At 35.7% G+C, this 17,158-nt stretch overlaps 1 protein-coding gene across 2 annotated transcripts; it reads left to right on the top strand.

Annotated features, from left to right (window-relative positions):
- Positions 1–10,195: 10,195 nt before the first annotated feature.
- On the top strand, positions 10,196–16,883 carry LOC137071807 (uncharacterized). Of its 2 annotated transcripts, XR_010904502.1 has the most exons (17): positions 10,196–10,249; positions 11,313–11,600; positions 12,061–12,175; positions 12,518–12,595; positions 13,144–13,342; positions 13,502–13,671; positions 13,750–13,845; positions 14,113–14,345; positions 14,426–14,604; positions 14,698–14,788; positions 14,957–15,101; positions 15,330–15,529; positions 15,669–15,786; positions 15,866–15,957; positions 16,035–16,146; positions 16,295–16,381; positions 16,461–16,883. XR_010904502.1 is itself a non-coding variant. In XM_067440004.1 (16 exons), the coding sequence occupies exons 2-15, from the start codon at positions 11,499–11,501 to the stop codon at positions 16,095–16,097; spliced, it is 1,881 nt and encodes a 626-aa protein (XP_067296105.1). In that variant the 5' UTR covers positions 10,196–10,249; positions 11,313–11,498; the 3' UTR covers positions 16,098–16,146; positions 16,295–16,883. The 2 variants fall into 2 exon arrangements, 1 of the variants encoding a protein (XP_067296105.1); XM_067440004.1 differs by having other exon boundaries at positions 16,295–16,883.
- The last annotated feature ends 275 nt before the right edge of the window (positions 16,884–17,158 follow it).

The following is a 17,158-nucleotide window of genomic DNA, read 5'->3' as shown; positions in this document are numbered from 1 at the left end:
TTATTAGTTCTTTAAGGATGACCCTTTGAACTTATTTGTGGCCAAAGATTCTTTGAACTTGAATCTTCTATACAGACTTATGAATTTCAGTTGTTTCATCAGTAGAGCAAGGATGACATTTTTTGACAAAAAAATAATAATTTCTGACTCCTGATCCCATGAAGTTGAACTTTCTATGCATACATATAGATTCCTTCTTCTGTTTCATCTTTAGTTCAAGAACAGCTTTTTGAATATATTTTTTGACAAAGAGTCTTTGAACTTTAAATTTAAATTTACACGTATAGGCTTTCCGATTTATTATCAGAAATTCAATTTCTTGAATTTCTGTTGTTTCATCAGTAGAGCAAGGATGACATTTTTTGACAAAAAATCCCATGAACTTGAACTTTCTATGCATACATATAGATTCCTTCTTCTGTTTCATTTTTAGTTCGAGTGTGACTTTTTGAATATATTTTTGGACAAAGAGTCTTTGAAAAAAACATTCGGCCCCTAGATTCCATTACCTTGAACTTTCTATACTGTACATTCTTTCTGACGTTTCATTAGTGTTTCAAGGATGACTTTTGATCTAATTATTGGCCAAAAAGTATTTCTTTAACATTATTTATACTTGAACTAAAGATGAAACTGCAGAAGAAATGTATTAGTATGCATTCAGAATTTATTTTAAAAAATTTTGGTCAAAAAATGTCTTCCTACATACTGATGAAACAACAGGTCAGGATGAAACAATACAGTCATAAAGTCTGTATTGAATGTTCAAGTTCAAAGACTATTTGGCCACAAATAAGTACAAAAGGTCATCCTTGAAGAACTAATAAAACATCAGAAGGAATCTATTTATATGCATAGAAAGTTCAAGTTCATGGGATCCAGGGTCAGAATCTTTTTTTTTGTCAAAAAATCTCATCCTTGATCTACTGAAGAAACAACAGGTAGTCATAAAGTCTGTATAGAATGTTCAAGTTCAAAGACTATTTGGCCACAAATACGTTCAAAAGGTCATCTTTGAACCACTGTGTAGTAGAATCAGAAGAAATCTATTTATATGCATAGAACGTTCAAGTTCATGGGATCCAGGGTCAGAATCTTTTTTTTTTTTTTTCAAAAAATCTCATCCTTGATCTACTGAAGAAACAACAGAAAGACTTAAGTCTGTAAAGAAGGTTCAAGTTCAAAGACTCGTTGGCCAAAAATAAGTTCAAAGGGTCATCCTTGAAGAACTAATAAAAGGAACTCTTTGAACCACTGCATCAGAAGGAATCTATTTATATGCATAGAACGTTCAAGTTCATGGGATTCAGGGTCAGATTTTTTTTTATGTCAAAAAATCTCATCCTTGATCTACTGAAGAAAACAACAGAAAGTCATAAGTATGTATAGAATGTTCAAGTTCAAAGACTATTTGGCACAAATAAGTTCAAAAGGTTAACTTTCAACCACTGCATCAGAAGGAATCTATTTATATGCATAGAAAGTTCAAGTTCATGGGATCCAGGGTCAGAATCTTTTTTTTTTTTGTCAAAAAAATGTCATCCTTGATCTACTGAAGAAAACAACAGAAAGGTGTTCTTCTGTAAAGAAGGTTCAAGTTTAAAGACTCGTTTGGCCCCAAATGAGTTCAAAAGGTTATCCTTCAACCCCTGCCTCAGAATCTATTTATATGCATAGAAAGTTCTAGTTCATGTGATCCAGGGTCAGAATCGTTTTTTTTTCTTTTTTTTTTCAAAAATATCATCCTTGATCTACTGAAGAAACAACAGAAAGACATACGTCTGTAAAGAAGGTTCAAGTTCAAAGACTCTTTGGCCAAAAATAAGTTCAAAGGGTCATCCTTGAAGAACTAATAAAACATCAGAAGGAATCTATTTATATGTATAGAAATTTCAAGTTAATGGAATCTAGGGTCAGAATTTTTTTAATTTTTTTTGTCAAAAAATGCCTTCCTTGACCAACTGATGAATCAACAGGTAGTCCTAAAGTCTGTATAAAGTGTTCAACTTCAAAGACTATTTGGCCACAAATAAGTTCAAAAGGTACTCTTTGAACCACTGCATCAGAAGGAATCTATTTATATGCATAGAACGTTCAAGTTCTTGGGATTCAGGGTCAGAATCTTTTTTTAAATTTTTTTTCAATTAAAAATCTCATCCTTGATCTACTGAAGAAAACAACAGAAAGTCATAAGTCTGTAAAGAAGGTTCAAGTTCAAAGGTCATCCTTGAACCACTGCATCAGAATCTATTTATATGCATAGAAAGTTCAAGTTCATGGGATCCAGGGTCAGAATCTTTTTTTTTTCCACAAAGTCTCATCCTTGATCTACTGAAGAAACAACAGAAAGACATAAGTCTGTAAAGAAGGTTCAAGTTCAAAGACTCTTTGGCCAAAAATAAGTTCAAAGGGTCATCCTTGAAGAGCTAACAAAACATCCGAAGGAATCTATTTATATGTATAGAAATTTCTAGTTCATGGAATCTAGGGTCAGAATTTTTTTATTTATTTTTGTCAAAAAATGTCTTCCTTGACAGTAGTATCAGAAGAAATCTATTTATGTGCATAGAACGTTCAAGTTCATGGGATTCAGGGTCAGATTTTTTTTTTATGTCAAAAAATCTCATCCTTGATCTACTGAAGAAAACAACAAAAAGTCATAAGTCTGTAAAGAAGGTTCAAGTTTAAAGACTCTTTTGGCCCCAAATGAGTTCAAAAGGTTATCCTTCAACCCCTGCATCAGAATCTATTTATATGCATAGAACGTTCTAGTTCATGTGATCCAGGGTCAGAATCTTTTTTTTTTTTTTTGTCAAAAAATATCATCCTTGATCTACTGAAGAAACAACAGAAAGACATACGTCTATAAAGAAGGTTCAAGTTCAAAGACTCTTTGGCCAAAAATAAGTTCAAAGGGTCATCCTTAAAGAACTAATAAAACATCAGAAGGAGTCTATTAAATGTATAGAGATTTCAAGTTCATAGAATCAGGGTCAGAATTTTTTTTAAATTTTTTTTGTCAAAAATGCCTTCCTTGACCAACTGATGAATCAACAGGTAGTCCTAAAGTCTGTATAAAGTGTTCAACTTCAAAGACTATTTGGCCACAAATAAGTTCAAAAGGTACTCTTTGAACCACTGCATCAGAAGGAATCTATTTATATGCATAGAACGTTCAAGTTCTTGGGATTCAGGGTCAGAATCTTTTTTTTTTTTTTTTTTTTTAAATCTCATCCTTGATCTACTGAAGAAAACAACAGAAAGTCATAAGTATGTAAAGAAGGTTCACGTTCAAAGACTGTTTTGGCCAAAAATAAGTTCAAAAGGTCATCCTTGAACCACTGCATCAGAATCTATTTATATGCATAGAAAGTTCAAGTCAGAATCTATTTTTTTCAAATCAGAATGCACTTCAATCTTGTAAATCCAATTTATATAATTAATGCGTTGTGCATTGAAGAGATTAGGGCTTTTGCCTTTCATCGCTTTGCACTGCATACGAAAAAAACTCGTGCACTGAAGAATTTTGCATGCATTGAATTTTCATGCACTGAAGATATGCGCTGAAGAATTTTGCATGCGTTGTATAATAAACCCTTTGTGCATTGAAGAAATCAGAGCATTTGTATTGCACTGAAATAAGAACTCGTTGGGCATTGAAGAAATAAGTACTTTTTCATTGTATTGCATGAAATAACTCGTTGTGCACTGAATATATTTTGCATTGCATTGCACAAATAACTCGTTGTCCATTGAAGATATTAGCGCTTTTGCATTGATTTGCATGCATAGGAAAAATTTCGCGCATTGACGTGATTAGTGCTTTTGCTTTGCATACGAAATACTCCTGCATTGAAGACTTGGATGCATGAATACAAAAACCTTTTGTGCATTGACAAAATGAGTGCTTTTGCATTGCATTGCATCCAAAAACTTGCTGTGCATCGAAGAGATAGTTCTTTTGCATTGCATTGCATGAAATAACTCGTGCTGTTAATAATCTGACTGTGCATTAAAGAGTTTGCATTGCATTCGAAAAAAACTTGTGCAATGAAGAGATTAGTGCTTTTGCATTGCATTGAACTCGCCATGCATTGAAGATATTAGCGCTTTTGCATTGCACTGCATACGAAAATACTTGTGCACTCGGGAGATTAGTGCTTTTTGCATTGCATTGAACTCGTCATGCATTAAAGATATTAGCGCTTTTGCAATGCATTGCATACGGAAAAACTTGTGCAGTGGGAGATAAGTGCTTTGCATTGCATACGAAAAAAACTTGTGCACTGAGGAGATTAATGCTTTTGCATTACATGGCATGCAAATATTTGCTGTGCATCGAATAGTGCTTTTGCATTGCATTGCATATGAGAATTCAGCGTGTAATGAAAAGATTAGTGCTTTTGCACTGCATACGATAAAACTCATGCATTGAAGACTTGCATTCATGCATACAAAAACCCTTTGTGCATTAAAACATGAGTGCTTTTGCATGCGAAAAAACTTGTGCACTGGAGATTATTGCTTTTGCATTGCGTTGCATGAAATAACTCGTTGTGCATTGAAGATAGCGCTTTCGCATTGCTTTGCATATAAGACTTCGCTGTGCAATATAATATTAGTGCTTTGCATTGCAAACGAAAAAACTGTGCATCGAAGAGATCGTGCTTTTGCATTGATAGAAATCGTCGTGCATTGAGGATATTAGCGCTTTTGCATTGTATTGCATTGCATACGAAAAAACATGGCACATATACGTTGCATATAAGATCTCACTGTGCAATTAAGAGATTAATTCGTTTGCGTTGCATACGAAAAAACTTGTGCAATGAAAAAATTAGTGCTTTGCATTGCTATAACTCGTAATGCATTGAAGATATTAGCGCTTTTGCATTGCATTGCATATGAAAAAGCTTGTGCAATAAGGAGATTAGTGTTTTGCATTGCATTGCATTGCTTACAAAAACTTGCTGGCGCATTGAAGATATTAGCGCTTTTGCATTGCATATAAGAATTCAGGGTGTAATGAAAAGATTAGTGCTTTTGCATTGCGTACGAAAAATCTTGTGCATTGAAGACTTGCATGCATACAAAAACTTTGTGCATTGAAATAATAAGTGCTTTTGCATTGCATTGCATGAAAAAAACTTGTGCACTGGGGAGATTAGTGCTTTTGTATTGCATTGAACGCGTCATGCATTGAAGATATTAGCGCTTTTGCATTGCATTGCATACGAAAACACTTGTGCAATAAGGAGATTAGTGTTTTGCATTGCATTGCATAAAATAATTCCTTGCGCATTGAAGATATTAGCGCTTTTGCATTGCATTGCATATAAGAATTCAGGGTGTAATGAAAAGATTAGTGCTTTTGCATTTCATACGAAAAAACGTGTGCACTGGGGAGAGTAGAGCTTTTGCATTGCATTGAACTCATCATGCATTGGATATTAGCACTTTTGCATTGCATTGCATTGTATACGAAAAAACTTGTGCATTGAAGACTTGCATGCATGCATACAAAAACTTTGTGCAATGAAAAAATGAGTGCTTTTGCATTGCATTGCATGCGAAAAAACTTGTGCACTGGGGAGATTAGTGCTTTTGCATTGCATTGAACTCATCATGCATTGAAGATATTAGCGCTTTTGCATTGCATTGCATACGAAAAAAACTTGTGCACTGGGGAGAGTAGTGCTTTTGCATTGCATCGAACTTATCATGCATTGAAGGTATTAGCGCTTTTGCAATGCATTGCATACGAAAAACCTTGTGCACTAAGGAGATTAATGCTCTTGCATTACATAGCATGCAAAAACTTGCTGTGCATCGATGAGATAGTGCTTTGCATTGCATTGCATAAAATAACTCGTTGCGCATTGAAGATATTAGCGCTTTTGCATTGCATTGCATACGAAAAAACTTGTGCATTGAAGACTTGCATGCATGCATACAAAAACTTTGTGCATTGAAAAAATGAGCACAAAAAAGGACGCATTGCATTGCATATGAAGATATTAGCGCTTTTGCATTGCATTTGCATATAAGAATTCAGGGTGTAAATAAAAGATTAGTGCTTTTGCATTGCATACGAAAAAAATTGTGCTTTGAACACCTGAATGCATGCATACAAAAACTTTGTGTATTGAAAAAATCTGTGCTTTTGCATTGCAATGCATGCGAAAAAACTTGTGTACTGAGGAGATTAGTGCTTTTGCATTCATGCAAAAACATGCAAAAACTTGCTGTGCATCGAAGAGAGTGTGCTTTTGCATTGCATTGCATAAAATAACTCGTTATGCATTAAAAAGATTAGTGCTTTTGCATTGGATTGCATATTTGCATATCGTTGCGCATTGAAGAAATAAGTGACTTTGCATTGCAAATAAGAATTCGCTGTGCAATGAAACGATTAGTGCATTTCCATTGCTTTGCAATGCAAACCTCGTGCAATGACGCGGTTACTGTTTTAACATTGCATTACATACGAAAAAACTTGTGCAATGAGGATTAAAGCTTTTTTTGCATTGCATTGAACCCGTCATGCATTGAAGATATTAGCGCTTTTGCATTGCATTGCATATAAGATCTTACTGTGCATTAAAGAGATAAGTGCATTGTTAGAGAGTTATGCATTGATTTTTTTTTTTTTTTTTTTTGCATTGGATTGCTCATAAGAAATCGTTGCGCAATGAATATGGTTAGCACTTTTTCCATATAATTATTCTCTGTGCAATGACGAGTTTAGTGCTTTTGCATTGCATTGCATTTAAGACTCTTTTACATTGAAGATCTCTTCAGTGGGTTTTCAATGCATTCAAATGCTGGTTTTACAAGAACTCGTGCTGCATTAAATAGATAAGTGGTTTGAACTTAGACGACTTAAGATAACTTAAATGATAAATGGAGGTTTCCCATCCAAGTACTAACCAGGAGTCCGTGAGACCCTGCTGACCTTCCGAGATCAGACAAGAACGGGTGTGCCCAGAGAGGATTGCCATAAGAATCCTTTTAAATTTTACAAACAGACTTTGATGTATATGTAATGTATTTTTAAAAATGAATGTAGTCATATTTGACCTATTAAACACATTTCTGGAAAAAGGAATCCTAAATATTAAACTTTTTATATATACAGTACAAAGTTCAAATATGACTTTTGAACGGAGAAAAAAAAATCTTACCATGGAATCAATGAGCTCGACCAATATATACAAATTAAAAGAATCATATACTGATCAGTACTTCAAGGACAACCCAGTCACACGGCAATTCGTGATATGGGCTGCATTTCCCGATAACGTTGTCTCTTAGAGCGCTACGAAGACTCTAAAGGTTTAACTTAACTGAAGGTATACCATTTCTAGGTGTGTTCCCCGAACTATACCTTAGGAGGTCGCTTAAGGTATACCTTCTTAAGTGCGACGTTAGCGGGTGCTGTCCGTGGCGGCGGTGCTGAATTGGCTTATATCGATGGCTCAATAATCTATTATTTACTCTATTCAGGGGCTGTTTCACTGCGTTATGCGAAAAAATTATGTTCTTTATAAAATAAGCACTTCAGAAATAGTTGAACTTTCATTTGTCATAAAAAATTGCACCTAAATTTTACATAATTCTGAAATATGAGTGCACGAACAAGCAATCTCATGCTCAACCCCATCATGAGCATCACGCGTCATTTAAATTATTACAATATATTTTCCACAGTGTCTTGATTTACTCCACAACCAGGGATGATTGCCCATGTAGCAGCTGCATCACATTATTGTGTAAATAACTAAATTATATTATTAGATGGCCTAGTCAATAAAAACGCAACACGCAAAACATATAATCAGCTGATATGGCGGAGAAAAAAGAAAGAAAGAGAAGAGCCGCCAGCAGCTGATTTTAGGGCTGAGGGAGTAGCTGTCCCTCAGCCCTAAAATCCAACAAGTAGCTCCAACAAGATCTAAAAGCTGCTGAATTTGCTTTCGTGGTAGGTGAAATTTCTTTTAATAGCAGCTTCTGACATGGTAGCCAGGGGACTAAAGTTTTCATGTATGAAATAGTGCACATACACTAAATGGCTCCGCGGACGGCGCCGTCTTTGATTTAGCACAATTCTATTCGCTGCCTTCCTGCCAAAGTTTGACTAAACTCTCTTCCACAATCATTTCCTTTAAATAGGCTCCTAAGCCTTTCCTGTCTAATGGTTAGCCAGGTGATGTACCTTTGGATAATAATATCCTTAAAAAGCTAACAACCATCAGTGTTTGTAATGACATTTTTTATGACAATTTTAATCCTTGCATAAAAACAACAACAACAATTCAATTAGCCTTATTGAACACTGGGTGTATATTGAAAGTTCGGAATTATATTCGTATTGACTGACATATAAAGCAGTCTATGCACAGTGGTGGCCACTAGTGGAATGGACTGTTAATAGTGATAAGGTATAGCTAAGAGTGGTCCAGACCAACCTTACGAAAGTATGACTTAAAGAAGGTATTCTTAACTAAGTTCGTTTCGGGAAACACATATTAACGTTAACCCTCTGGGGTTCTTCATTTATGGGTCACACTCAGGACCTTCGGGTCTAAAAGGACCCGGAGGTCGGGAATAAAAAAAAAAAAAAATTGAGTAAAATCAATGAAATATATTTTTGTTCAATAATATTTTTTCTTTTCTTTTTTGGTGTTTTGAGATAATTTTATGATTTATAAATAATATTTATGCAATAATTATGACCCATTTTTCCCATTGAATATAATAGAATTTTATTTTATTTTTTTTTCCTTTTTTTATTAAAGCTGTATTTCATTTTACAGTCAAGCCTAGGCCTCATGAAAGCATTTTTTTTTATTTGATTGGTGCCATCTGGTGGACACAGTGAGCATTTTTATCACGCAATAGCACATTTTTACCACTAGAGTGCATTACAGAACCTGTGTGTGTGTGTGTGTGTGAGTTTTTGTTTGTCTGTTTTGCACTCTTGATGTTATAGAGATTCACCCCTTCACTGTTGAGTCCTTTTTTTCTGCATCCTGGCTGATTTGTAGATTATATGCACAAAAAACTCTGTATTTTCATATTTTTGCCAATTTCCCATTCATTTCCTATGGGGGTCTTTTTTGACCCGAAGGCCCCGAGTGTGACTATTTTTTTTACGACCACTTAGACTTTTCCAATCCTGTCCCCAATTTTTTTTTCTGTCCATATACCAAGTACCAATACCCTCACCAAGTTTTGTACCATTCAGATGAAGCTACGATTTTTAACATTTCTTTCAAAAAAAAATTCGGGTCAGAAATGACCGAAGAACCCCAGAGGGTTAAGGGATACCTTAAGGTATAACTTAAGAATGACGTAGAGTTAAGAACGTTTCGGGAAATGCAGCCATGGTCACGTAAATTAATCTATTTATTCGTGGCAGGGACACGTTTATTTCGTTATTTTCGTAAATCCAGCACGTTTCTCAAACTAATGCATTTCAATTGGATGCATCTTTCGTGCAACAGCACGATTCTTTCTGAGAGTCGGGCAGCAGCAGGGAAGCTGTTTAATCAACATTTATTCACGAGATCTTATCACGGTTTATATATGTTAATTATGTATTATTTTCTCGGTCTTTTTCGGTAATTATTTCGAAGCTGGGTTGCTTTGCTGTTTATTGATATTTTTAAGACTATACAACGCTACATCTATCAACATTTATTTCGATGTTATCATTGTATTCATTCATTTCTTTATTTTAATAATATTATTTCGGTCTTATTACCGGTGAAATATTACAGTAAGCCAGAACATGGTCCGAGTGGGGCTTTTATTTGAACTATATTGTCTATATTGTTTACACTATATGTGTAAAAGTAATGTGTCAAGGACTTGATATTAAATTCTGTAATTTTAAACATTCAAATAAAATAAAAAAATAACCATTGCGCTTCTTACAGCAAAAAGGTAGGCCTACATGTACACTATAGCTATACAATAAGTTGACGTTGCTCAGTTTATATATATATATATATATATATATATATATATATATATATATATATATATATATATATATATATATATATATATATATGCTCCACTCCAAGGAGTTTCTTCTGATGCCCTGTTGAAATAATAAAAATAATTTTAATTAATTTAATTTACTTTTTCGGTGGGCTTTTTTTTTTTTTTTTTTTTTTTTTTACAATATCCGGATGATACGGCGCTCTCCTCAATTACTTCCCCTCTAGAGTCGTTGATTAAGGTAGGCTACAATTATTACTTCATGAACAAGCCTATATTATATAATTCGATTAAATAGGCTAACGTTACATGCAAAAGTGTAGTCAAGTATGCGTTATGTTGTATTGTCATGACTGCATTATGCCCTATTTAATTTTTTGTGACATTGCTTTGGTGTTTCCATTTGTCTGATATAAAACCTTTTAAAATGCTTACTGCAAAATATTCGGTTCAGGTTTTTACGGTTGTAATCCTGCAACGTAATCGTGTTTAATTATCCGTACTTCTTTCAGTGGATTGCCCTCTCTAGAGTCTAGACTAGAGACCTACGCGGAACGGATTTTCCCGCCCGCTCCCGCAAGATTTTGTCCCGCTCCCGCCGAAATATATATTGTTTTCGCCCGCGGGTAAACGTAGCCTATAAGTTTTTTGTTTTTTTTAATACATGCATATTCTGCCTGCTACTGTTATTTTTTCACTTGCTCCCCCTTGCTATATATATATATATATATATATATATATATATATATATATATATATATATATATATATATATATATATATATATATATATATATATTCAATTCAAGATTGCTTTATTGGCATGAATGTAAACAATATTGCCAAAGCGAATTGCATAAATAATAATACACATTGACATAAATAATAATAATTGAAGATATAATAATAAAAGAAAATATTACAACACAGTAACATAACTTGAACTTATATATACATACATACATACATACATACATACATACATATAAAGGAAAATAAACAAATGGTTGCGTTTGGATGAACGCGAACAAAGGAACTTAGAACATAGAAATACAGTAAAAAAAAAAAAGAAAAGAAAAGAAATGTAGGTCCCGTGGGAGTGCAGGTCTCTACTCCACCAGACTCTGAGTGAACAGAACTGCGTCCATTTTAGTTTTTGAGATCTTCAGTGCTCATTAAAAAATAAAATTATATTTAGCTGCACCATCACAAAAAAATGTATATTTTATCCATTGTTACGTAAATTCATTGTCTCTGTCCCATTAACTCCCTTCCCCTTAATGAGTGTTGTTTTTTGTTTTTAGATTCTACCAACCTACTACCAACCTACCCTGCTAGTAGATCACCAAACCCAAAGGCACCTTTAAGCGCCAACCTATCTGGATTCGAGCACTATTTGTCTTTCGGTCTGTCTCTCATCTCTGTCTGCCCCTCTGTCCATCTCAGTGTCTGTCCTTCTTTTTCTATCTGCCCCTCTGTCCGTTTCTGTGATGGCCACTACACGTGTCACCAACTCTCAAGATGACAGTTACTTGGAGGGGAGACGGATGGCTCTTGAAATGAGCTTGGAACATGTTTTGACTGAAGCCAGGGTAGGTGTTTTTTTAGGTGTTGAATTTTCGGATGCAATGAAGTGGAGTGCCTACATCAGGTCCTATTCTATGTTTTGCCACGTACAAAAAAAATAACTATCCATTGTATCTTAATGGATGAAGAAATATTAGACTATAATAATCACTCTGTAGCTTATTAGAAAACAGTATTTTATAAGGCTTTTATATGAGCCTTGGTACCCAAGACTCATTCAGTCTGTGATAACATATAGCTGCTCTCAATTGTTAAAAAAATTCATGAAAGGGGTGTAGAGTTGATTTTTACTTTTGAACTCCTTGGTCAAGCCAAACTTAATGAATTGATCAAGGATTCTTTCTTTAATCCCCCCCCCCCCCCCCCCTTAAAAATGGGAATATAAGAGGTTTTTCTTCTTATCAATTGCATCTTTTGTTAAAAATAAATTAACAGCCTAATCATGATTTTCACTTCAACCCCCAGAAAGAATCCCAGGAGCAGAGGCAAGTTGCCCCTCCACCAATCCCAAAAAAGGTGTGTTTAGGGCTTGGCAAGCCAAGGGGGAGGCGTGGAGGGCGGCCTAAAGCCTCATCTAACGGTAATAATAATAATAGTACTTGGTTACACTTTATTATCATGAAATCAAGTTGTATTGCTGGTAGACTTGCGTAACATGTACTTGTATCCAGATAATAAGCTTATTATAATGAGGTTGAACCATGTGAAATATGTTAATGCAGTATTTGTTTTGATAACTGTATTGTATTGGATCCACAGGTTAATTGTACTATTATTTTGATTTATTATTTCCAAGTTCTGTTGTTATTTATTTTTTAAATGTAATTTCCCCTGTATTTGAAATGTATAGAAATGTAGATTCAACCAAAAAAGTATTCATTGGTGGTATAAATTGGTTTTGTTCCTCTGTGTGCTGTTGTAGTTTCACTCAACCAGATTGGGAACTACCTGCTTACTGAAGAGCTTCCTGCAGCCAAACTTGATCCTCAAATGGAATTTGGTAAAATATGGTCAAATACATCTGAATTATTATTAGGTCATTTTCTGAAGAAGATCTGAAAGCAGGGTTCACACAAATCCTGGAACACCTGTATCATTGAAGACTAGATTGTCCTGGCAATCCTGGCAAAAAATGTAAAAACTCGAAAGCTCGCCAAACCTCCCATGCCTAGTTACGGGCTGCTAAGCCACGATTGGCCTGTGGCGGTTTTCAGGCATGTCCTAGCGAAGGGTCCATTGTACCCATATCAACTGCTTATAAATCAGCAAAGTCAGAAATTATGTCCACAATGAGTCCTATTATTGAACCACTTTTTTGTAGTAGTTAAAATTTTGTCCCAATGGAATTCCGTCTCAATTTTCACGTTGATACAATTTACCCTGATCCATGTTTCAAAGAATGCTGAATTTTGCTTTAGACTATGGGAAAGTTGCTTTAGAAAAGTTCTGAAATTTATGTTACCGAAAGCATTGGCAAGATATTTACCCATTATTACGAAATCTTAGATCTGCATAAAAAATGGTCCAAATTTATATTTGTCTTTGCAGAAAAAAACATGGAGAGCCTCTCTGCTATGATGTCTGACTCCCCTGAAATTCAGAGGGCATCATCATCATGGACTTTCAGGCAGCAGCAAGCCTCACAAAGATGGAAGGAGGCAAGGCCATTCCACCTTAATTGCCTCATCCAAACACAGGATGTTGGCCAACCATTTTGTAGCCATTGCAGCAAGCCTGCGGTTGTTAGGTGAGATCTCATTAATGTTCTTTCATACTTTTAGGTTTTTAGAGTGCATCACTAATTGATGTCTTCATGTTTCGGATAAACTGCATGTTTATGGTGGAATCAGGGCTGTTTAAAAGAGCTGATTCAATGACTAAATTGGTTCATTGATTTTGTTCCTAGATGCAGAGAGTGTCTACCAGATCAGTGGTTCTGTGAAACCTGCGATACCAAGAATCACAGGAGATGGCCACTCCACGATAGGGAGTCAGTCCTTCAGGGCTTTTTTAAAGCTATTCCCCCATCCACATATTTTGTAAAAGGGGAGGGAGGATACAGCTCACACAACCAAGGTAGGGAATTGCTAAACTCTTTTGTACTCTTGTCTAATTAATCTAGTTGGGTAATTTTGTTTATTTTTCCTTTGCTAGCTTGTATTTTGCCAATGGTGAGAGTAACTCAAAAATGTCCCTGTGAAGTCTCCAGCATAACTGTGTCACCTGGCAAAGCAGTAATTTTCATTCATGGTAATATTTCTAAACTCTTATTGAAAATCTTTTTTTAATATTCAGCCCCCCCCCCCCCGCCAATGTTTTGCAAATAACAGTACAAAATAACAGTACTCAAAAATTACAGAATATATATTGTCATTATGATAAAACAAACAAATATATACTTATTTGAACTGTGCTGGTGTGATTCTACTCAAGATGTAGCCCAAGTGTCTTAAAGTGTGCCAGCTGTTTGTTTCTAAAAGCTCAGGTATCCATGGGTTTGTTTTCTTATAACCCAAGGGCGGTATGACATGCACCAGCCATTGTTTGCATGCCAAACATGCCAGCAGCAGTGGGCTCCAGAGTTCATGGACCTCGTAAACAATGGATACTGGCCAGCTACCACCAGCTCTTCTATATTGTATTCCCTAAATCTTTTCAGCAGTGTAAGAGAACTGAAAATCATTGCACCGGCACTGTCCAGACAAGCCTTTGCAAAGCTGCTGGAGCATCGTACAAAGTGTGGTGGGCGGGTTAGTGTTCATTATATAATAGAATTGCATACCATATGTAGACATCTCCAAAGTAACATTTAATATAATGCATCTTTCAGTCAGGACCAGTGTGTGGAGACACGCTGCAGCGCAGCTTCCTGGAGTTTTCATATTGTGCTTTTGAGGAAGATAACTTGTCCTGTGGTGCACCTTTCACCTGCCCCGCTTGCACCCCAGACATGCTGGCAATCTCTGTGGATGGCAACAGGAAGCTATACAGGTTCCTCAGAAACGGAAGGTGATATTTTTTTCTTCCAGGATAGATTGATCTGGATTTTTTTGGTATTCAATATTCAGCATGGATAAATGTTCTGTTTCGTTTCTTCCTCAGCTCTGACTCTTCTTTTTTTGAAGGGGCATTTATCGCAGAAGACACATTTGTGTCTGCATTTGTTGATGTCTTGCATAAAGCTGTGAAACAGGCAGGTTTCAAATTATTTGTTAATTAAATTACTATGCTTTTACAGCCCAATTTTCTTTGCATTGGTGAAAAACTGCCCTCAACTTCAAAATACAAGGTATTTTGTATTTTGTATTACATATGTTTATAGTTTATAGTATGTTTATAGTGTGTTTAATTTACATCACAGCTACCTGGACAAGGCAGATGTGGGAGCTCCACATGGACAGCAGCGAAGGAGACTTCTAGGAGAACCTTCAAGTTGGACGAAGAGGGCATGGAGGTTGCGGTGTGTCGGCATGGTTTCCTCCTTAAAGCGGTTAATATGTTTAGAGGTGAGATTATAATAAATTGTTTGCTGTCAAATGTGATCTTTGTATTGTTGTTATTTGTATGTTGCTTTGGACAAAAGGTAAATACCATACTCATATGGAGAAGCATCTCAATTATTACTATTAGTTCAGCTTATACCACTGCTTGGTTGAGTTTCCCATTATGATGCTCTCTTTAGAATGTACAATAATAGGATATTTGCATTTCTAATACAACTTGTATATCCCTAGGTGAAATCTTTGCCTACCCCATGTATCTGCACAAGGAGTTGATGAGTTCAAAGCCAAGGTTTATCGCTATGGATGTAATGTGTAAATACTGGCCATATTTACAAAAATCAGCAAACATTCTTCCTGATCTCCAGGAGCTAACATCAATTAGGCCTTTCCTAAGCGTCATGCATGCTACAGCACATTCCACTAAGTGTGAGGTATGTTCAGCGTTTATTATGTTTAACTGTATCAAGTCCCTCTGCTGCGTGTCAGGGTCCTGTTCGCCTTGTCGTTACTTATTATCCAATAATGACCAGTGGAAAATACATTATCCCTTACATGTCTTTTTACTTCTAGATTACATGGAGTGGGAAAAACCAAGAAGGAGCAGGGTCAACTGCGGGGGAGGAAGTTGAACAGGTGAACAGCTACCTCTCCCGCTGTGCCTTGACGACTAAATACATGTCGAAAGGAGGTGATTGTAGTATTTCTCTTCTAATGTCATTTTTTTATTGCTTATTGTATGACATTCACTCAACATTTACTCTCAACAGCACGTTTGGATATGCTTACAATCCATGCTATGGCCTGGAACTACAAAAAAAACACAACACTACATCGGGCATTGTCTGCAAGATATGTGAAGGTGTGTTCTCTGTAAATGGTTTCAATTTTGGTTAGTGTGAAGCTTTGTGTAACTGTATTGTTTAACGGTTGCATTAGACTTGCAAGAGGCTTCAGGAGGAGACTGCAAGTCTAGCGGCCCTTAAAGAAAGCTTGGCTTGAACCGATGAAACAGTGTGGGTGTCTGATGTTAGGGAATGGGCAGCTGGTGGTAAGTTTGAACCAATAACATGTTTCACTTTGTGCTTCCTCATTGGCAGTGATCATTTGGAACATGATATTTAAGCCTTTTTTGGCACCCACCCCCCCTCCCGACTCGTCCTTCTTTAAACTATTGTGTTTTTGTGCTGTGTTTCCAGACACAACAGGTACTTCCCTAGAGCAGTCCATTGAGGGACGGTACCTTAACGTGAGGCAGCGGAAGCAGGCTCTACACCACCAAAACGGTATAATTACATTATCTATAGATAATTGCTCACTTCATTTTTGGTCACTATTTTTACCTTCTGCTTGATGTCTTTACAGATAGTGGCAAGTTCCGTCACCGGTTGGCATAACAGCACAGTGAGATTGTACACGTGACTATTTCAAATTGTAGCCTAAAACTTTGTAAGTTGACCGTAGCCTATTTTATTTTGACAACGAACAGGCATTTCTTAAATATCTGCATTGACATTTTCATCTAGATCCGATTTTAAGGCCTTGAAAAATGGCTAGGCCAGCTGTTTGCCATTTCTAAAAGAAAAAAGAAAAAAATTGTCAGGTTTGTTGTAAGCTGCTTCTCCTTCCGGAATAGTGTTCTGACTGTTTACTTTCATGTTTTATTCATATAGCGGTATAAAAAACATTATTAGCCTACATTTCGTTATATCCAAAAACATTTTGTTAATATGTGGAGTTGAGGATTAATATTTTGCCCTTTCAATCGCCCCTTTTAAAGTAAAACAGACTACTTGAAAATAGTCCAAAATTGAAAATAGTTTACTTACATTCATGTTTTATTAATATTTCATTGATTATCTAGTAAAATAACATTACATTTCGTTATATCCAAAATATTTTTGTAATATGAGGACTAAAATATTTTGCCCTTTCAAGCGTCCCTTTATAGCTAAACGACTTGAAAATAGTCCACCGTTTGTCAGTAGGCCTATAGGCTTTATCCCAGTGGTTTTCAAACTTTTTTTAAAGCGACCCCCACAACAAATCCTTTAAATGTAACG

This window comes from Pseudorasbora parva, chromosome 3 (assembly GCF_024679245.1).
Source record: "Pseudorasbora parva isolate DD20220531a chromosome 3, ASM2467924v1, whole genome shotgun sequence".
Lineage (NCBI taxonomy): Eukaryota > Metazoa > Chordata > Actinopteri > Cypriniformes > Gobionidae > Pseudorasbora > Pseudorasbora parva.
Note: the sequence above shows the minus strand (reverse complement) of the source record. Positions and strands in the feature narration are given on the sequence as shown.

Coding starts and splice junctions, on each gene's coding strand:
- LOC137071807 (XM_067440004.1), top strand. CDS start 11,499: ATGGCCACTACACGTGTCACCAACTCTCAAGATGACAGTTACTTGGAG. Junction 12,176..12,517: donor GCCTAAAGCCTCATCTAACG/GTAATAATAATA, acceptor GTGCTGTTGTAG/TTTCACTCAACCAGATTGGG. Junction 13,343..13,501: donor AGCAAGCCTGCGGTTGTTAG/GTGAGATCTCAT, acceptor TTTTGTTCCTAG/ATGCAGAGAGTGTCTACCAG.